The 21474-nt window shown below is 49.8% G+C and overlaps 2 protein-coding genes across 2 annotated transcripts in view; both read right to left on the bottom strand.

Annotated features, from left to right (window-relative positions):
- The window catches only part of Jing (AE binding protein 2 jing), a 122201-nt gene extending 111641 nt beyond the window's left edge, over window positions 1–10560 (bottom strand). The window contains exon 1 of the mRNA XM_076819960.1: window positions 9174–10560. Within this exon, the coding sequence (XP_076676075.1) occupies window positions 9174–10384 (1211 nt within the window). The 5' untranslated portion in view covers window positions 10385–10560. The remainder of the gene's footprint in view (window positions 1–9173) is intronic.
- Window positions 10561–10859: 299 nt separating this feature from the next.
- LOC143373087 (bestrophin-2a) lies at window positions 10860–21246 on the bottom strand. The gene is made up of 10 exons (XM_076819970.1): window positions 20789–21246; window positions 18817–18997; window positions 18144–18733; window positions 15283–15603; window positions 14748–15081; window positions 14408–14632; window positions 13837–14138; window positions 13378–13598; window positions 13015–13291; window positions 10860–12813 (listed from the first exon to the last, which is right to left on the bottom strand). Exons 3-10 carry the CDS (start codon window positions 18212–18214, stop codon window positions 12462–12464), a joined length of 2103 nt encoding a protein of 700 aa, XP_076676085.1. The 5' UTR covers window positions 18215–18733; window positions 18817–18997; window positions 20789–21246; the 3' UTR covers window positions 10860–12461.
- Between the last annotated feature and the right edge of the window lie 228 nt (window positions 21247–21474).

Genomic DNA, 21474 nt, shown 5'->3' with positions numbered 1-21474 from the left:
GCAACCAACGCGTAAAACGGCGTCCCTACTTAGTCCTCGAGAAACGTCCGAGGGAAACATCCGCGCGAGCCGTTGCACGCGCGATGTAATCGTTCGATAATCACAATTACCCTGGTCGAAATTGCAATCTCGGAGACGAGGTGTCGAGTGAACGGGGACCACCTCAGGTAACGGGGGCCATTATGGTGGTCAATCTGCTTCATGGACCTCGACGGACTTCGGTTAACTCCATGGAAACGAGTGCGCAGATGGAGAAAGGCTACTTCCTGGATCATGCGTGATCCTATACGTTGGAATGTGTACAACGATAGACTGTTCCTAGAGTTAGAGTGTCAGGGACTTTAAGGACCCGGTAGTTTATGAGTTTCCTTTCTTTCGCTACAGGAGACCCAAAAGAGGGGAAAACGGTCTTCTCGACCCCTGCGCTTCTCAGTCCGAGAAAACCCTCTGAACGGATAACTTGTATCGCGCTGAAGACAGTATTCTTTCTATTACTTTTAGTTTAAGTTTTATACAGTTCTTATTATTATTATTATACTGACGTTCGACTGTGTAACTTTTATTTCCTTGAATAAATAAACATTATATTCTAACACTATACGTAGAAACTGCGACCTAGGTAATATGTTAGAATATAATGTTTATTTATTTAAGAAAATAAAAGTTACACAGTCGCTCGTCAGTATAATAATAATAAGAACTGCGTAATACTTCAACTAAAAGTAATGGAAAGAATAGTCTTTAGCGCGATGCAAGTTAACCGTTTGGAGGGTTTTCTCGGACTGAGAAGCGCAGGGGTCGAGAAGACCGTTTTCCCCTCTTTTGGGTCTCCTGTGACGAAAGAAAGGAAAACTCACAAGTCACCGGGTCCCCAAAGTCCCTGACACTCCAACTCCAGGAAACAGTCCATCGTTGTACACATTCCAACATAATACCTATCCAAAGTCCCTTGACTTTTTTAATTCTTCGTTTCTTCTTTCTACTTTTACTGTCTCTACAATATTGTCCTCCTCTAACGTAGGTACTTGTATTCCTAAATACACTGACACAGCCCCAAAGAAGGGGTTTTGTAAAGAGAAAAGGAAACTGAACTTAACTCTTTTTATAATTTCTTCCAATCACCTAATGAATTTAATTGAACTTGCATTAAGAATATTTTTATCCCTTCAACTCGGCTCTCCCCAAGATTAAATCCTGGTACAATTCCACGGCACTGGACACGGTAAATGGACCGAGTGGTGGGATCGCTCGGTCGGGGATCGCGCTCGAACTGGACACCCGCTAGAACGGAGGCAGCCCTGGAGAACTTGTTGCTCGAATCGAGAGAGGGCCAGGCCGCGAAAAGGGCCGCTAGGTTGCCGCGTATTGATCCAACAACCGGCTACACGCTCGTCCGTGCATCGCTGCATTACCGCCTGCCATGTACCCAGGAACAGCGAAGCCAATGAAATCGGCATAACGATAACGATAACGCCGGCTTTACGACGCCGTAAAACGGACAGCTCCGATGACACAATTACTGTTAAGAAAAAACCGAGCCTGCAGCGCGGCGAATAATGGGCGAGGTCGAGCATTGATTGCCGTGGTAGAGCCTGGCCCCAACAGCAGCAGCAATTACCATCCGGAAGACACTTACGCGGAGGAGATACGGTGACCGGGGATTGTCAAGCACGAGTGTCGAATTCGGAATACATTGTACGCGTACCTATACGGTAGAGAGCAGCTCGAGCGTACAGAGTTTCGTTAAAAAGGAGCGAGTCTGAGTTACCCGAGTTTCCACGCAGGCACGTAATTCGATTGGAAACAATGCTGCCCCGAATCCGCGGGCAAACATTCGAGGAAATCTCTGCCGAAGGCTGAGTGCTCAGACCGATACGGAGTCCAAAGTACCCGGAGCTTACTCAACTGCTGCGGTAACACGAGCGAGCGCGCAACGGCTTCGGATTGCGACGGTTTCGGGAGTCGACAGGCTAGCCTGCGTTCACAATTACCTCCAATCCTTAATTAAGATTCCTCGCTCGAGATCGAACGATCGAAATCGAGAACGATTGCTGCCAGCCGCGAGGCTGCAGAGTCGCGCGACGCCGCGAGGGAAGCGGTCGCCGATACGTGACGCGCGCCGTGAAATGATAATGATTCTAGCGAGCAGTTACGCGTCGTCGACGTCATTTCAGCGGCGCCGCGTTTCCATAATAAATCGATTCCTTCCAGCGACGAGGAAAACCGTTCCAGCCACTTTTCCTTTCTTTCGCGGGGCAATGACGTCGTGAGAGAGCTCCGCGTGGTTCTTCAGGATATGTACTTTGCTATTTTCCAAGGATTCGCGGCGACGAATTTTCGAGAAGAAGGAACGGTTCCGTGCGATCCAGACGATCGGTGTTCCACTTTCCATGCTGTTTCTCAACGCCGCCCACGTCAATGCGCGTTCCCGAATTTTTGCCGGGGAGCTGGACGAGCAGGAACGTTGCCGCGAGGTGAGCGCAACAGCCTGTAAGCTTTCTAACTGCAGTTGCGACATCGTTCCAGCGGCGTTTTTGCGGCAACGCTCATGGGAAAGCCTCCTCCCTTGCCTCGTGGCCGCCTCCGCGCGTCCACCTCCTCGGTAAACCAGCGCGTTTTACACGCCGCGCACAATGCGCGATTTTTCCTACTTTCATCCGCCCACGTGCCGCCGCGAGAGAAAGGGAAAAGCCTGCGACGCGCGCTATCTGTCCGCGATACCGACTTTATCATCCACCTCCAACCGTCTGTAACCCTAGACGCTGGTAATTGATCGATAACGAGTCTGTCTATCAGCGTCTTCGCGTTCCCTTTTTCGGAAGTGCACTGTTAATTACCGCTGAATTAAGCATTAAGCGAATTAAGCGCTTGCTTAGGGCATCGGAAGAGAGGGCACCATAGAAATCTTCTGAATTTTAAAATCTATCCTTTGTTAGAAACACTTTTTTAATCAAATTATCGGAAATACCCAAGAAATCATTGCGTTGAAGGGATCGCACTGTAGCCTGAAAATCTGTCGAGTGCTTAGGGACTGTCCCAATTATCGCGGCTCCACCTCACGAGGTCGTAAATCCCGTGTTATCGATACCGGGAACGAATATTCTATTGGACACTACTCTAATAGAACTGATTATGGAATGAGTAACTAAGTCATGGAATACACTTAAAAAAAACCGTAAATATATTTTAAATCAACAACCGATTTATCCACTAAAAACTTAAAACTACGAAGGTTCGGAGGTGTTGTCGCTGCGGTGATTCTGAGTCAACTACCGCCGAGTCGATTCCCAAAAAGCCTTCGAGTCGCGAGGAAGGGGTGAACTCGTGGGGAAGAAAGAGGATGCACGTTGGGAACCTCCTGAGCGAGGGAGCAAAGCCAAGTCAAGGACAACTACGGTAAGGGTCGTTACTCGAAAAGCAGAAACCGAAGGACCGGCAATCGGCTGGATGACAGTGATAAAACCCTAAACGGCGCGAACAGATACGTTGCTACAAATATTTCACCCTAATTAGCAGAACGCCTCGGTGAGTGGTGAAACTCTTCGAGAGGGATCGGTTTGATGTAGACCAGGCAAACAGACACTGAACAGGGACTCTGAAGATCTTAATCCGGCGCTGCGCGCAAGATTCAAAGCTAGGAGGAAGCTTTGGAAATTGCTTGGAATCCCCACGCGAAATCCTGGAATCGACCAACGTTCAACTAGCAGAATGTTCCAAGGAAGATTTCGGTCTCGCAGAACGGAGCTTTCGGACCGGTGGAAAGGAGAGAAGACTCGGTGGTCGCGTAAGCAACCGGGCGAAACAGGCAACCTTTACCTTCACCTCGGTTTGCCGGCTGTTCCACTCGTTTCATTCACGAATTTCACTTTCACGGCCACGGCCACGGCCACGCGAATCGCGTCGCGACCGCTCTCCGCCTCGGATCGCCCCCGCTTCGTTCCGTTTCGGGGCACCGGCGGAGCTCGGCTGGCGCGGAAAAAATAAACCAACAACCAAGGAGCCCGAGCGCGTTTTTTTCAGCGCTCCAATTAAGTCGCTTGCTACCGGTGGCACGTATCGAGTGCGTGCAGCGTGCACTCGCGAGACTCGGGGCGTCATTGCCGTAGAAATGGAATTAGAATGTTAGGTATAGCTTCTCTACCCGGCTCCGAGTTTAGATTCTTATTTTACAAAAAAAATTTTGAAAACAGTCAGGTTCATATGAATTCTCCAAACATAATGAATTGAGGCACATCTCGAGATCCAAGAGTTTAGCACTCGAAAGCTTTTAGGCGACATGCAAACACGCAGACGTATAAACTCTCTGCTTCATATATTATTATTATTATTATTATTATATATAGGTACGGGATAAAGTCCCATTAGTGTACAAGAGCAAAAACAGAGAAAAAGACAAAAAGAAAAAAGAAATAGCAATAGGGTAAATGTCCCAATTACTGCCAGTGTCCCTATTACTGCCACTTCATTTATTTTACTTAATAAACACGCAATATAATGTATAATGAATAGTATAATGAATAGTTTAAAAAATAATTTATCATAAAATTGGGACTGTTCTTCTTATTATTATAGTACATTCTTTATACGTCTATCCTTTATACATTACGTTTTTTTAAAGTGAAATAAATAAAGTGGCAGTAATAGGGACACTGACAGTAAATGGGACATCTACCCTACACAGCGCGGACAAAAAAGCATACAATACTTAAAGTAGGTAAATGGTTCACGCACTATAAACTCACGCACAACGAGGTTACATAAGTTTATATGAGTTTATCAAGAGCCTTGTTAAAGGAATAAGTTGATTCCGTGAAAAAATCAAGAGAATCGCCAAGAGCGTTTGCAGCATTACAAATACGATTTATCGGGTCTGAGAAACCGTGATTCAACTTATAAACCGATGGATAAAAATTATGATTTCAAGCGTACAAACGTTGCTGCGGTAAATGATCCCTTCCACCTCGACAACTTTCACGCTAATTAAAATAGTAGCCCTTGAAGGCTGCAAGGGAATCCTGTCAAGTATATACCTACTGTCCCTTTTCATTTCCACTTCGCATCGTGCCCGTGCATCGAAGAGGGCGTCGGGTGCCGGGGAATCGGTACGAAAACACGAGAAACCGGTGATTAGTCTCGCGGTGAGGCGCTTGCTATCGGCGGCCAGAGATTAATGAGCGTGGTCCCGAATTCGGGTGATTATCTGGACCCGTTCGAGGCGCGATAAGGCATCTCGAGCGAGCCACGAGGAGCGCCGTGCCGCCCCCGGACCGTGAACTGTACGATTACAACACGAAAAACAGGCGTCTCGGTTGGGCTCGGTCGCAGCGGGAGTCGATTCTCCCTCTCGCCAACAGCCACCGAGGAAATATTACCAGAAGGGCCTGCTCCGTGCACGCGAACCTTCGAACCCGCTGCCCCGACTCGAAAGGATGAGGTCCCGCCGCGAGAGGCGCATTTTGAGTGCCCTGTAAATTACAACCGAGCGGACGGGGTGCGCGATGATTGCTATAGCTCTATCGAAGCCAAATGGCTACTCAAGATCACGGAGGGGCCACCCGTTTCTGTGAACCTTGGTATTCGACGCTGGCTTTCTGAATTCTAGCGGACTGCAACAGCGAGAGTTTGAAGTGGCCAGTGGATTGCATTCGCAGTATTTAAGGATCAAGGTCTGCGCGCACATGTCCGTTCCGTGTCAGTTCTGTATTAGTCGTGCCAGTGGTAAGAAGAAGAGACCCTCTACGCCCGTCTTCTTCTTACCACTGGCGCGACGGATAGTAAGGGGCAGTTTTAGATTTAAGGATCAAAATCTGCGCACGCATATCCGTTCCGTGTCAGTTCCGTATCCGTCGCGCCAGTGGTAAGAAGAAGACGGGCGTAGAGGGTCTCTTCTAGAGACCACGGTATGGTACGTGTAGTAAAAAGACACGTGTACACGGGTACACGTGTATTACATATATCCGTACCTCGATCCGTGTAGCTTTTAGTACACGGGTACCCGTGCACTATTTCACGTGTATTTAAATACACGTGTATCAACGTATTTGTTTATTTTCATCAGAATTGAGCATTAACTACGGGAGAATCGGCAATGGCGGTCACTTAAGCAATAAGTGTAATAAAACCGAGTGATGTTTTTCAATTTTAAGGATTATCGTTGCGTCTAAAAAGAAGCTCGCTTATTACCAGTAATGCCTTAATTTTTTGTATCAAAATAGGTAATCGATTAAATAAATCTTGTTAATTTTATAATTGTGTTATTAGTTACAATCTGAAAATTTGTAAAACCATACTTTCCGCATATTATTCTAGTAAATATATTTAAATACATTAAGTCTTTTATGAATTTCGCAATCCCCCAGAGTTCTGGGATATCTATAGATATTAAAAATCAGACGAATCAAAATACGGATACGTTAATATACGTGTATTTATAAATACACGAGTATCTAAATTCACGTGTATTTAAATACACGTGAAATGGTGCACGGGTACCCGTGTACTAAAAGATACACGGATTGAGGTACGGATACGTTTAATACACGTGTACACGTGTATTTAAATACACGTGAAATAGGGATCTCTAGTCTCTTCTTCTTACCACTGGCACGACGGATACGGAACTGACACGGAACGGATATGTGTGCGCAGACCTTTAGTGTCCTTAAACGTAAAGCTGCCCCTTGCTTCCATCCCGTGCATCGAGAAGCGCATCCGAACGAGAACTAGCCAGCCGCAAGTTAGAGTTTCCCAGATAATCGTTATCGAAGTCAAACGCAACTATCTCTAGGTGGGCGATTAGCCGAACGGAAAAAACATAATGGTTCACCAAGGAAATCACGCGTTCAATCCGCTGCCAATGCCGTCGTCAAGCGAGACACTGTGCACGGCGGCCAGAAGCTTTTGGAGAGAGAGAAAAGCCTCGCGATAACATTGAGCTCGGTTAACAAATCGCGCGCGGCGATATTCGAAATGTTCGAAAAGGAAACAAAAGACACGTTGACCCGGCACGCGGGAAGCCGTCGCTTCAAATATCGATCGAACGCCCCTGTTCAGAAGCTTCTGTTTAATTACGTCTAATTAACGTTTCGGAATAGGGTAAGCGCGCCAATAAACGAACACGCAAGGCTGATGAACGAACATTATTATAAAATTATGTTTGCAGCGCGAGTGATTCCGCGTGCCGCAAAAATTTCTTGGATATGGGAGCGATAAATTAGAAAAAGTCTCTAATTAATTAGTTGCTTATTTTAGTCACTTATTTTACTCAACTTAATGCCCATTCACTGGTACGTGTCCATTTACTGGATATTGTGCGCAGCTTTTTGCAGAAATGAACGGGGATTCAGCTGCACCGAGAAACAGGAGAGCGGGAGGCAAGTCCGGGCGATAAACGTTGCCAGATACAGGGGGATAACAAAGAGGCTACGCGGAGACGTTCGTTCCTAGGAAACGCTCGGGTTTAGTGTACCACAGAGAAGAACCGTTAGGGTGCTAAAATTTTATCGCGTCCCCTTTTCCACCCAAGTTAAGCGCGCCCGTTACAGCGCACGCGGGAAACTAATCGCGAGGAAGTCCACGGGACACTCCGCCCCGCGAGACTTGGATTTTACTATGACCCTCTTTCATTGCTGAGCTAGGAAAGTAGAATTAGAAAAGCAGAGCCTATTGCTGCAAATTCGGAAGCTGTACGGTTAAGATACAGCGAAGTACAGGAACGTGGATCGGCGGAGTGTACGTAATTGGCGAGGGAGAGCATTTGAAAATGGAACGAAGGAAGCAGTCGTAAGAATCATTCTGTGGGTCAATCGACGAACTACGTATTAAGATACAGTGCCCGAAAGAAACGAGTATCGATTTGTAGTTGCTCGGAAAAAACGTGACTGTTAGGAGAGGATCCACGGCGAGATCACTTGCTCGTCGGTGACACGCTGAACTCTCGAGATATCGGTCACTCAATGGCACGTATAATCGTGCGAACTGTTTACACGCGAGCGGAGGAGCTGAATACGGGCGGCGCTCCATTAATCCAAGCTAACCGGCGTTGTTTTACGAAACGTACGGACGAATCATCCACGACTCGCTGTGTATCCTCGCGGACGTAATTGCTTCCTTACTTTGTAAAAAGCTACGTCGATCCGTTCTGCCGAGATAACAGATCGCTCGAATAGCAGACTGGATGAATGAAGATGGGAATGAAGTTGCACGGTATCTCGGGAACGATTAGTCGGCGAGGCTAAGTGTATCGAAAGCCTCTTTTCCTTCCTCGTACGCGCGGTGCTCGCCGGCGAAGGTAGTACGCGAGGCACCACACGTTCCCGAGTGTGTAAATAAATGAAAAACAGGGGGAGAAAAAAGGAACGGTGCCTCGGAGCTGCCGTGAATAGCAGCCGCATCGAGCAAGGAGCGTAGAGTCTAGCGCGATAAGTTCGCGTAGGGCGAGGGCCAGACGAGGAGAAGGCGAAGAGGGGAAGAGCGAGGGTCGCGATGGAAGGGGAACGGCGGGCGCGGAAAAGAGAATGAGGGAGAAAGAGGGAGATAGAGAGAGAGAGAGAGAGGGGGAAGGAGGGGATGGCGAGAGCGAGAAGGACACAGAGCGAGTTGGCAGCATCTACGGAACCTATAAACACGACGCGGCGCGCACAGATCGAACGCTGCCACGGTTGTCGGTCTCGTAACCGCCGGTACAACGACCCCTAGCCAGCCGTTGAGAACGCACCTTCGCGCTAATTACGATACAATCCAAGAATCCCAGCCCACCACCGTGGCTCTCGTAGCCTGCGTAGCTTCGGAAAACTACCGATTATCGACAGAGTTCAAGCACCGAGCCACGAACAAACTCGGACTGTGTTCGTAGGAGGGAGCAATATCTTCGGAGTAAACTGTCTCACAACGAAACCGTAAAACTGACGAGAAGCGTGAATAGCGAAGATGTGGATATTCAGGGATTACTTATGGTCAACGGTCTCCTACGTTCGAAAAGCACTCGTCCAGGTCGCGAACTCCCCCTTGTTATTGGCAAAGGGGCTAGTTTCTCTCTCTCTCTCTCTCTCCCTCTATCACCTTCCCTCCCCTTCCCCGCCTACTCGAATTTCCTCCGAGTCCTCCAGCAGCAGCTCCTCCTGAGGAGGCACTCGAAGAGCCGCGAGAGGGAATAATATCTCGGTCTCACTCACCTGTCAGAACTCTCGGAGCTGTCGTATCGATCGGCGCACCGCTTCTTCCCGCAAGGGCCGACGAGGGTGTCCTCGGCCGTCCTAACCTGTCCCTTGAAGGGGCTGCCCTGATGCCTGGCAGCGGCGGGGCCATTTGCAGTAACACCGGCGGCACCAGAAGCAGAAACAGCGGCGGCAGCAGCACCACCACTACCACTACCATCACTACTACCAACACTAGCGATGCCGTCCGTCTTTCGAGCACCGGCGTCCTCCTCCTCGTCGTCGGCCGCCACTACGTTATCGCGCCCGAGACGATTCACTTTCTGCGACCCGTCCGCGTCCCCGTCCTCCTCATCCTCGCCGTCCGCGTCGGTCACGTCGTCCACGCGGCGACGCCGCCGACGATCGTTCCCTTCGGTCGCCGGGTTCGCGGGGTCCGCGTCGAGGAACACGACCGCGGACCTAGACCGCCGACCGTCCGTCGAGTCGTTGCCCGTCATTGTCGCGGCACCCTCGCCGCCACCACCACCGTTACGATTACCGTTGGTATCGCTACCGTTGGTACCACCGTCACCTCTCTCCTCCGCCTCATTCCCAGTCTTTGTTACATCGATACGACCGACACCGGCGCGACATTTCGAAACACAGTTCTCGTCCACCACCACCACTGTATCCTCGTCGTCGTCGTCCTCCTCCTCCTCCTCCTCCTCTTCCTCCTCCTCCTCCTCGTCGTCGTCGTACTCGTCCCCGTCGTCGTCGTCATCGTCGTCGTCGTCGTTGTCGTCGTAATCCCCGCGACTCGGCGACGCGAACGGAAGAACGCGCGTCACCTCTACACCAGCATCGTTGACACTCTCGTTTTTACCAACGCGCTCGTTGCTACCGTCCATCTCACCGACCTCGCGATCGCGACGATGGTAGTGGTGATGAATGTTACTGTTACTGTTGTTATTGTTGTTGTTGTTGGCGGTGGTGACGGGATGTCGACGTGGAAGATGAGAATGGGCATGACAACTGCGACGGGGGGGGCGATGTTGTTGTTGACGATGATGAGGATGAGCCTCCAGCACCGAAGCGTCCTCGTGGATGGATCTCGCGGTTTCCTGACCCGTGCCCAAGGCCGTCATCGAGGATGGGGCGTCCTGACGTTTGTGTCGCTCCCTGGTTAAACGTGAATCACTGTCCCCCAGGTCGGCGGCCGCGTCTTCCGCGGACGGACCGTCTGCCATCTTGTAAACGAACGCACTACTGGCTGGCAGAGGCCCTATGGCACGAGCACGGGCCGCGCCACCGCTAGCTCGCTTCTACGGCCCGGCACGGCTAGCTTAACCCCTCTTTTCTACACCGTACAAAACCACCGCCACCTCTCGCCGACGGCTACCCACTGAGCGTCCCCACTTCCGACGCCGTCGACGCCTGCTCGCGAGACCCCGCGATCGAGCACGAATCGCCCCGATCCGTCCCGAGCCACTCCGCCGCGCGCAATCGAAGCGGAGCCAGCGACGTCGCGTGGCCGCCTCGCGAACTAACTTTTAGCGGGAAAATTTCAACCGGCTTTGTAACGATAAGTCGCTGGATATTCGCGAGGAGTTAACTTTAGAGAAATTAAGGAGAATATACGGTTCGAATTTTTAAACGGAGGTTATGTGATTTAACCTGTTGGATGTAAGGAGGTGATTGGAGACAAGTGAAGAAGACATCGGATCGAGTATTTGGTGATTGAAATTCACTTTCGTTTATTCGAACGAAACCAACGTTTCCGATACACTCCGAGAAGGTATTCGAATACCGTAATACTGTTAAACGAGTCGTTTTAATCATGAGCACCGTACGATTCGTTCAAGTTCTGGAATGTGATTCCAAAAATGAAAGACTGTCTAACGCGTCAACTATTCCCAGGCAGTAACGAGTGTTACTTGCCCTACCAAAGTAAATACGCCTCTGTACACGACATACACGACTACAACTATACGCCTCGGAATCCGTACGATTGCTTCTTTGTCTATCCTTCGTGGTATAAAATTAACTGGCGCGGTTGTAGTCGAAATTTTATCCTATACGTGAATTCGTTCCTTGCGATCCAAGTACGAGTCACGAGCGTAAGAAAAATTATCGAGTTAATGTTATCCTGTAAGTGTGCGATCGTTTTGCCGACTCTGTCATCATCCTTGGAATGTGCGTGCTCGAACGCGTTGCCACAAGAAACACTGTTTTTAAGCGTAACGGTGATTGCGTTATCCGATTAGAAGCTGCAGAAACTTAAGCCATACAACGATTAAACTAACGTCAAGTACCGGCTTCCGATTGAGCACGGGCAGGCACGAGGCAGGCACTTTTAATATCCTGTTGTATTTTAAAATCAGACTAATTAAATGAAATAATACTTAGCTAGGTTTACCTGTGATTTTAGGTAGTCCCCTATCGCCTACAATCCCTCATCTTTCACGTTAACAATTATTGCATATCAAAAATGAGGATTGTAGCTTGTAAACTTCTAGAATTGCATCTACTTCTCATAAGCACTCCCTCTCGAATTCAATGTGCAATTACATGTAGACGTATAAAATTGAATCCCCTTAAGGCGACATTCGATGACACTGTTCTCGCAGTTATTGTCACTTTTCAGATACGTAGAGTTTGAAGTGAGAGGTACACCGGGGTGCATCGCGAGTCCATCGCTTCAATACGACAGCGGCGATTACTTTCAGGCCTAAACTTATGCGTTACCTATGTGTGTAATCTATGGATAACGTGCAGAATCTTTAAAGAATTCTTACATGGAACGGACGCCATAGCCCCAGTATGAAATATTAGAAGTGACATTGGAGTAAACTATTTTTCGTTTATTTTACAAAATTGTAGTAGCAAATTGTTCGATCGATTTTACGTACACACAGTCGCGGTCTGCAGTGTCCTACACCCAAACTTTCATCGTCAAAAGCCAACTCTATCCTGCTTTCGTCGACGGAATGATTACAAACATTTTTTTTCAAGTAGCCTTTGACCATCTCCCGCACTTGAGTCCATCCTGCGTAAACATGATTCGCGTGTATCGAAGCCTGAACAAATGTCAATTGCCGAACACGTTGCTAGATTTGATCCTAGTAAAAAGTTCGTATATACACTAATGTTTCCGATTATTTGACAGCTGTAAAGGTGCCTCAAAATTCGCGCATGTTCATCGACCATGCAGCTGGTCGGTAGTCTCCCTATTTAAATATATCGCGGAGTCCCTTAAAATATGTCCTCTATCTCGACTACCCACAACGAAAGCTATACTTCAAAATAGAACCAGTGAAAATCCTGCTAAAGATCATCAGTCTCTGCCGGCTTATCGTCGGGATCCCCTTGTGCCATGGAGAGCCGCGAGGTGTTCACCATTTCCGATAGCAGAAGGTGCTCGTTGCCCAAGAGACTCGTCGATTGCGCCCCTATCAGGTTGCTATTGCCGCTGGTGCTTCTGGCCAATCTTCTCACCACCCTGTTGCGTCTCTCATTCTCCCTCTCCGTCTTCAATTTCGTGAACTCGTCGTCGTCGGTGATGCTGGCGCAGGAGGAGCTGCCGGTGCTGATAAGGTCGTCCACGATGCCGCTGCCGACGCTGGTGGCTGCCTCGAAGGCGATGCTGGATCGCGCCGATTGCGTGGACTGTTGCGTTCTGGAATCCAAACAAATTTTCTTCACGCGAGGAACGTGGGAGTCGAAGGACCGCGTTGCTATCTTTCACAGTGACGAATCTCGACGGAAGGCTCCTTGCTTCTACTACGCTGAATAACAGCATGTACTATTTCTTTCGTTTAACAAACAATGAAGTACGCTAGAATTACTATTCCACCCTATGTACCCTGTAATTATTAACCTTGATCCGGGTATGTATCTGCTATCGATGGCGCTCGCAGCAACATTGACGCTGCTCCTCTCCAAGGCGGCGCCTCTTACGGGCGCGCTGCTGGAGAACAGCTCCCCGTTCCGCGCGTATTCCGTGCCAGGAACAGCGACTGGGGCGCTCGGGGGCGGCGGTCCAGATGCGAATATGCTCTGCACGTGGGGCCTCTTGTCTGACTTCATCGACGTCAGCGTCATCTGCTCGTCCGCCTCTTCCTTGATCACCCCGATCCTCATGGAGCCTCCTCCGGCTGTTTACAATACAATTTCCAGCGTGCATCGCACAGCGAAACGAAGACTGTTATATAATTAAAGCCTCGCGGGCATTCGAACCTACCAACGGCTCGGTTTTGTAACGAAGCGGCGGAGCTGGACGACGCGAGCCTTCCAGGCGTCTTGGTGCCACTCGACATCCCGCCGTCCGGCCTGTCCTCCTTGCTGAACAGTCGCTTCAGCACGCTGACCGCGCTGTTCACTCTGGTCAGGGAGCCACCCAGGTTGCTGGAAGTGGAGCCCCCGCTCAGCGTCCGATCCCGATTGCTCACCCTGCTGGCGCTCCTGCAAATAAACATGCACGTCCCGCTCTACAAAACATGCCCGTTAAAGGTTCCGGCGCGCCCCGTTTCGCAACACGACCTAGGAGCACAGAGAAGCAAGCATTGCCTCGTTACTTTGCCACTTTCGGTGGCGCTACCGTTTAAGCGTCGGAAGTATAAGTGGCGTAAAGAAAGTTTCTCGCGTGAGTTAAAGCGCGTTTAAAGCGGCTTCGCGAGTTACCGATCGATCGGAGACCAACCTTGACAGCTTTCCCGTCGCTGTGAAGTGTATACCGGAGGCAGCGTCGTCGGCCATGTCCGGTCGGAACTTGTGCTGAAAGTCCGGTGGTACCATTTCGTCGATCCTAACCGACGACGGTTGGAGTTCTTGCTGCGTCGCGGATAACTGGATCCCGGCGGTGGATGGCTGAGGGTGCTCCTCGCGGAAGGGCTCCGTCGCTGCAGTGTATGGAAGCTCCGTGGGGAAGATTTCGTCCCAATACTGATCTCGGAGCAACTCTGGATGCTCGTGGTGCATCTCGTCGACGATTAGATAGCTCACCTTCAACAAGAATCCCAAAGGAATGGGTGTTTAAAGCTTTCGTGGCATTGGCCGCTACTGTAGAAGCCTTTCAGAAGCAACGCTGATCATCTTGGAACCAGGGCTGGCGTGAATTTTTGCGGGGCCGAGTTCCAAAATTGTGCGAGGCCAAGAAACGTGTATTGTACCCACTTATAAATTTTATAATAATAAATATCTATGCACGAGCGCTTCTCCAAAGGGATCTTCTCGCGTCGCTATAGTTTCGCCGAACGGTAAACACGCCTCACCTGTAAATTCCTATCGATTATCCAGTTGACCTCAAAGTCGTCGTCGTCCTCGCCGAACGGATTGATCAGGGTCTCGGCGACTTTGAGCCAGCCCATGTAGAAGAAGAACTGCAGCGTCGTGAATACTGGGAAGTAGAGATCGATCGTCGACGTGGACGAATTCTGCACCCACTGTCGACCCATCACGCTAGTTAAAAAGTACGTGTACACAGCCAACGTTACTACCTGCGGAACGGCAGCCGGTTACAGATTGTCGAAGAACGCCCTCCGAATAAATCATTGAAGAAATCGTTGCTCGCGCAGCTGCTTAATTGCTCGGCTGCGCATAAGCCGTGCCTACCTGAGTGTAAACTAAAGGAACGCTGATAGTATCATAGTGCATGAGGCTACCGCAGAGACCGCGGAACTTGTTCAGCTCGTCTATCAACGTCTTCACGGCGAAGTCATCGCGGATCCGGCCCTCCTTTCTCGCTCGAGTCACGATACTGGACGCCCAGACTATGGGCAGCCAGTGCTTGCTGGGCTTAGGGAACTTGGAGTTCAGGCTTTGAAATATCACCACCTCGTTGTCCAGCAGCAGGCCAGTTTCCACAAACTGCTCCATCGAGGGAAACCGCTTCTTCACCCGGGGCGAGACCATCGCGAGTACCAGAGTTAGACAAACGCAGACGTACCTGAAGCAAACAACCATGCTTTGCCCACTGGACTTCTCATCAAAGCCCCTACGCTACTCTACATCATCATAGCGCCTACTCCGAAATCCATTAATCGAACTCCCACCTCGACTTACCTATATACCTACCTTCCACCTCTAGACCAAGCTCTTAGTCTTGGTCTAGATCACCGATTACACCGCTACTGGCCCAGAAACGTACCTGACGATAGTACGCCGCATTAGTCGACCCCGTTCGTCGTTGCCGTGAATCGTGGCTGACACGAAAACCGCGATAGAGTCTGGCCAGGGTATCACCATGTATTGATTCCACCATCTGGTCATAACAATACTGACGTAGAAACCCAAGACGAACGACAGCGGTATTAGGTCGCTGTACTCGTTGCAGTACGCCACCACCGCCTCGAATATCTTCTTCTGGTCCTCGTTGAGTAGCAGCCGGTAGATGCCGGACAGGGAGTAGTAGATGAAGAGGAACAGGGCCAGGTCCAGCCAGACCAGCTTGTATATGCTCGCCCGCCATCTGAAAACGGGAACGCGACGGGGAATCGTGAGAGCCGCGGCAACGGATTAATTAAGCAATCTATTCTTCCATCGCGTCGCACGCGTGACCGACGGCTCAGATAGAAGGGGCTCTAAGCATTATCCACGAAAAGAATCGCAAGATTACTAAATACATCATACTTCGATGGCTGATCGGTATCAGGGAGATATCGAGATCCAGGGATGACGAGTAATAACAAACAGCTCGTCCAAGGGGCTTTCTGGACGCACCGTTGGAAGCACTCCAATGCGGGACCGCTCGCGAGACGATCACTCGCTCTATCTCGAGATTTTCGACAGCCTCCGCTGCGGCGTCGCGTGTTTAGATCCGACATAATTTACAATTAGATCGTCCTTGAATTTCGCTCGCATAATTGTCCATTGTTCTCGTCTACGGGGATCGCTGGTTCGCCGCTTGTTTACCAACCACCGCGCGACGACACCGAGTCGGGGACGTTCCCTTGGTATCGTGCCGCATCCCAGGAATACGGCGGATCGATCCGCGGCTTTCCAACGGGCTCCCGAGCAGCTTTAGATACGGAGCGGGGAATTAACATCGTATTTTTAAGCGTGACGCGCAATCAGAAATATTGTTCAGCGTGAAACCACCGGCATGCCTTCGTTCAGCGAACACGCCCGTTAAGGAGCTTCGGTGCGGCGATAGGCTAATGAATAATTGGCCGGTGAATAAGGTAAAGCGGTACGAGCGCGAATGCTTAGCAGCTGCGGCGCGAAGAACGGGAGCAAAAGTTTGTTGGCGGCGGTCCGGGGCGAGGAGGAGAAAGTGCTGATGGAAGAAAAGCGGGGCTCGACGGTGGAACGTGGATGACGAATGATTTTCCCCGAGGAACAAGCGGCCGACACGCGTGCGATGCAGAGCCAGGATCGCACGCGACGAGTACAAAACGACGCTGACGAGTGGGCACAAAACGGTCGGGGCAATAATAGACGGGGCAGCGACCCGGATGCAAAATGGCCCGGGGGGGATCGATTCAACAAACGAAAAGGATCTTCGCGATGACTTCGAGACTCTTCGAATCGGCAAACACGGAGCTGTATATACACGGAATGTTAAGCCTCCGAGGAGATATTGCACCGGTAATAAATGTGACAAGTACGAGGAAATGAGAGATACAATCTCGCGCGGCTCGCCGAGTGCCGATCTTCCTCAGGCGGAAACCTTCGAATACTTATACTTCCATTCCGCACGTGACGCACATTTTCCATTACAATTCTTCATCCACCGCGGTGCAATATGACGGAACTATTCGACGTGCCATTTAATGGGCTCGCAGTGCGATTAATCCTAATTGCACCATACTGAATCATCGGTTTCATAAAAACATGGCAATCGTTCGTTGGTTTCATCGGAAACGACTTGATGAAGTATGTTGTTTGTTCAGCGATGATTTAATGAATACTCGACAATGGAAACTATCTACAAATTGAACGTGCATTATTCGCGACTTAGAATGAAACGTTTTAACCAGAGATCCGGAATAAAAATCCGTCATCGATAATGGTTATTCGAGGACAGGATCCTCCCCTTGTGAAACAAAACTGTCGTCGTCGATAATGATTCCCGGTAATTAAAAACAAAAATTAAATCGTTTATAATGGTTATTCGTAACCAGAATCATTCGATTAAAGATATTAACCCTTAGTATCATGATTTCTTTATTTTACCCAGAAAAATTCTTATCGGTCCATGTTTGTCCACACTTTATCGTAAAAATAAGCAAGAAATTCCTAATGTAACAATCTTTTGTATAAATGAAAAACTATGGATATTACACCAGTGTTAAATCATGCATAAAGATACCTATGTATTATAATGTTAAGCCAATACTCGGTTTTGCAGAATGTTAGACTAGTGTTACGTACATTATTATGTTGGACATGAAATTTATTCACAAAGGAAATCCGAAATAACTGACAGAAAAATTAGCATTTACGTGGTATTTTCAGTAGGCCTGACGAAATTAACAGTTGTAATCAATAATACGAGACAGTGCATCACAGTAGAATTTCTACGGACGTATTTCGGCCCTAAGGACACATTGTTACATATGGTAATAGTAAAGTAACGCTTTAAAGTTCACGAAAAAGACCCCAAATGGCGTGCATAATTCTTTCAATTCGTGTAACACGGGTGTTACACTATGACACCAAGGGTTAACTCTTACACCATAACTTTTAAAATTTGTCTTACAACAGTTACGGTGTCTGCGTTTAACAATTTCTGTACAGGCATTAGAATTCGTTGCCTATTGATTTACGAGTGACTGTGGGCTAGGCAAGTAGCCTACAAGAGTCCCTGCAGCGACCTAACGAGGGCCCACGGCGTGCAGCAAGTGGCAAAGCAGCTCTACCGAAGGAGCCGAGGCAAAGGTTTCCCGGCCAGTTGATGAATTCGTGAGATTAATCGCGGGGGGAGTATCGTTTCCTGTCCGCGACCTTCTCGGCCGCGTGCGCGTCGCGTCGCCCCGACGGAATCGAGCCAAGCCCGAAACTGCTTACCTTAGGAGTAATTTTAGAAAGCAACCGAGACCTCTGCAGGTAGCTACTTCGGCAGTGTAAGTGATCGTCATCTCTCGCGCTGCACCTGCTGTGCCACAGAGAAACGGCGGGACGCGGGTACAGCTGCCTTAGGTATTGCCAGGGTATCCACGCGTTGCAGTCATCTCTTTCGCCGGGAGCACGGCATCCTCCTCGGCTCGGCACGAGTCGACACGAACGCAACGAACCGCGGGCAGATATTAATTAGTTGGTGGTCGGCCTTATCTCGGCGCGCGTCTCCCTCGACGATACACGGGCAGGCGGGATGGCTGCGAAGGTCATCCTAGATGCGTTTCGCGCGATGTCGTCTCTCTGTCTCGCCGTCGCGCCTCGGGATTACGTAAGGCGCTCGAGTCCCGACGTGTTCCGTCCGCTTCGGCTTTCCCGCCGTGGCCGTCGGTCCTCCACGCGATCCAGGGGATCGATTCCCGACCCGCTGGCCTTACCAGCAATGGAACGGCCCCGTTGACGAAGATCCTCCACCAGAGCGTGCTCGATCCACAGCGCTGTCAATCAGCCCGCAACTGCTTTGGCTATCTCGTCCGTCCTCCCTTAAAAATACGGTTATTTCCGTTGGTGATGTAAACTTGCCACGCGTACGCTTTCGAAACTATAACGTACGCCGTTCAAGTACCTGCCCCGATTCTTGCGCGACACTTGTACTTCTTCGAAACGTCCGTTCCCCGAAATGAACAGTCGATACTTCGTCCCGGTTTGCAACGTTTCACTGGATACCTCACGTGCAGGTGGCTTTTCGTTCCCGCCTAGAAACACTGCCAGCTGAGCCTGCTTCCGGTCCTCGCGCGTTCGTGGTACTAGAAGAAAGATCGTTTTCTTAGTCTACGTGGTCGATTTCCGTTCCCCACGTACTCTACAGGTGGATGTACAACGTCAAGTGTGCCTACGACACTCGTGAAGAGAAGGCTCGGTATTTTATTTATAGCTTCAGTTTCCGATACGACTGTTATCTATTCAGGGAATCCGCAAGAAAGAAGAAGTACGTAGCGAGCAAGTACAGTATAGGCGAAAGACTTTGCCTACTGTCTTCGACGCGTCATTTTGCTAGCCTCGCGTTTCTGCGAAGCTTCGCAAACGCATCAATGGGAATACTCCCTTCTTTCGTTATACACAGCGCCGGAATCCCGATTAAGACTTAACGCGATTCAGAGCAGCCAAAATCTTCTATCTCTACTATAGCAAGAATCCAGAAACAGGCTATCTAACATCCCACAAAAATCCAGCCGCAGCATTTCAGAGAAATCATGACGCGAGCCTCTAACATGATTAACGATAGCGCGTGAATCGTCAAAGTCCATTCTACGAATGCGTGAATGGCGTTGATTCTTCCTCAAAGCTGGAGCTCGACTAAGTTGCACAGATATGCTGAATGAACGACGCCTACTATCACCTGACCGCGAGATTCGCTAAGAAACGATGCCAAGCGACCCGTGCCGTCGTCGTTCACGGTGCAATGACTCATTTTCGTTCTATAGATATGCTTCATGGACTATGTACAGGTCGCGTTTCCTAACTGATGTTCCCGATAGTAACGCGTCGCCGTAATCGCGATATTAAAGCCCGATTCGTAGCTTCGCGAGCGGATCGTTATCGTCTGCGTAGGCGAGCAGTTATCGCACCACTGTCCTACTCCACATTCCCGCTATTGAGCCCCTATTAACGCGCCACCCTATGGAATAGGTTGGTGCCACAGCTTAACAGAGAATAACTTATGTTTCCGAAATTACACTGAGCACTCTAGGGTCGAAGCACAAATCGACGTGGGAGAGCTATTACCACCGCTCGTCCTAACGGCGGGTTCTTCCGCTATCCGTTCCTTTAACCTAACTGATAGCTCCTCTGCTCGGAGTTATAACTAAGTAGCGGAACTCTGATTATTTCTCATACTCGAGCACGCGATAACGTAGATAATCTTTTAATCTTCCACTGTTGCAGTAGTTTAAAAGTACACGCCGATAAATACTGTCCCCAAGATGCTCCTTATCGTAACGAATTGTATCCGAGGCCGTTGGCTTCGCTTGCGTTCACTGCAGAGCCTGAAACGTTATTTCAAATCGAAGCTGTCTATGGTTTAAATCCGAAGGAATATTCGCGCCGTCGGTAATGTCGCAGGCTTGCGCGAGAAACTTCGAAACTCGGCTGTTCGAAAGTTTCTGTCGTGAAAAACCGTGCAGAATCGACCTTGGTGCGCTAATCGTTCGTTGCCCGCCTTTGCGTCAGCCCATCCGTGCATTCGTGTGGCACGTGAAACGACGAGATATCGTTTCGTAAAGGCTGCCGCGCGTCAGATGGATCCTTGCGATCGCGGCGAGCACGGGAGCGTGTGTGCAGTGCGCACAGTCATCCCTCGCGGGGGAAACCGAGATGACGCGGAGGAGAAAGCATCAACAGCAAAAGCATCGCGAACGGGGAATTAACGTTTACGCGTGGCTTCGTTCGTCCCATGTGTACACTTCACAGATGATCGAGCAGACGAGACAGGATGAGACCAGGGCTGTCGCTAGCCCCACGTGCGCCTACCTCTAACAAAGGATCAGTCCTCTGTCTTCGAACGTTACAGAATTATCCGACAATAACAGTCTTTGTACCTTCGATCGGAAGCTCCTGTTGGTAACTCACTACCATGCACCAGTCAGGCGAACGGTTATCCTTTCTCCTGCCAGTCCCTCGGTCCTATTCGAAAAGATCGACCGCGACACATCGAAATACGAAAACGCTATTGATCTCCGACTGGTCTGTGCATCGTTCGGGCGGAAAGAATTCGTGTACCATGCACCGGACGGACACGAAACCTCGTGACAAAGGTGTATAATATACCGAGGAGCCGAATGATCAGGAATCGCTCTGCTTCCCGGTCCTCTACCTTCCCTGCGACGAAAGCGGTTCTCCACGGAATTCGCGAGGCACAGCTGTTCGCGGGTCTCCCGAACGGCCGGGCACAATCACGATCGAACGAAGCGGCCAGCGAATCCGCGGACGAATAAACTCGACGGTGTGTCTGCCGGAAGGAGTACTCAGCATGTACTGAAAGAGCCGTTGCCGCAGCACGCCAAAAGATCCCCCCCGGTACTCCACCTCCCGGCCTTTCGATCCTATCCCCACCGTCCGCCCGCATTTCCGCATCAAACAGTGGTGCTCACCAGCCAACCTTATCCTTCTGCGGGCTCCACTCGCGAATCACTGCAATCGGCGTGTATGCGTAACCCTTTCGTGCTTTAATGAAATAAATAATTGCTACGGGAAAATGGGCTAATTATTTCTGACCTGAATTAAC

The sequence above is a fragment of the Andrena cerasifolii genome, chromosome 9 (genome assembly GCF_050908995.1).
Source record: "Andrena cerasifolii isolate SP2316 chromosome 9, iyAndCera1_principal, whole genome shotgun sequence".
NCBI lineage: Eukaryota > Metazoa > Arthropoda > Insecta > Hymenoptera > Andrenidae > Andrena > Andrena cerasifolii.
This window is presented reverse-complemented; position numbering and strand designations above follow the sequence as displayed.

Coding starts and splice junctions, on each gene's coding strand:
- LOC143373087 (XM_076819970.1), bottom strand. CDS start 18,214: ATGACGATCACTTACACTGCCGAAGTAGCTACCTGCAGAGGTCTCGGT. Junction 15,082..15,282: donor ATGCGGCGTACTATCGTCAG/GTACGTTTCTGG, acceptor TGTTTGCTTCAG/GTACGTCTGCGTTTGTCTAA. Junction 13,599..13,836: donor GCGACGGGAAAGCTGTCAAG/GTTGGTCTCCGA, acceptor GTTTATTTGCAG/GAGCGCCAGCAGGGTGAGCA.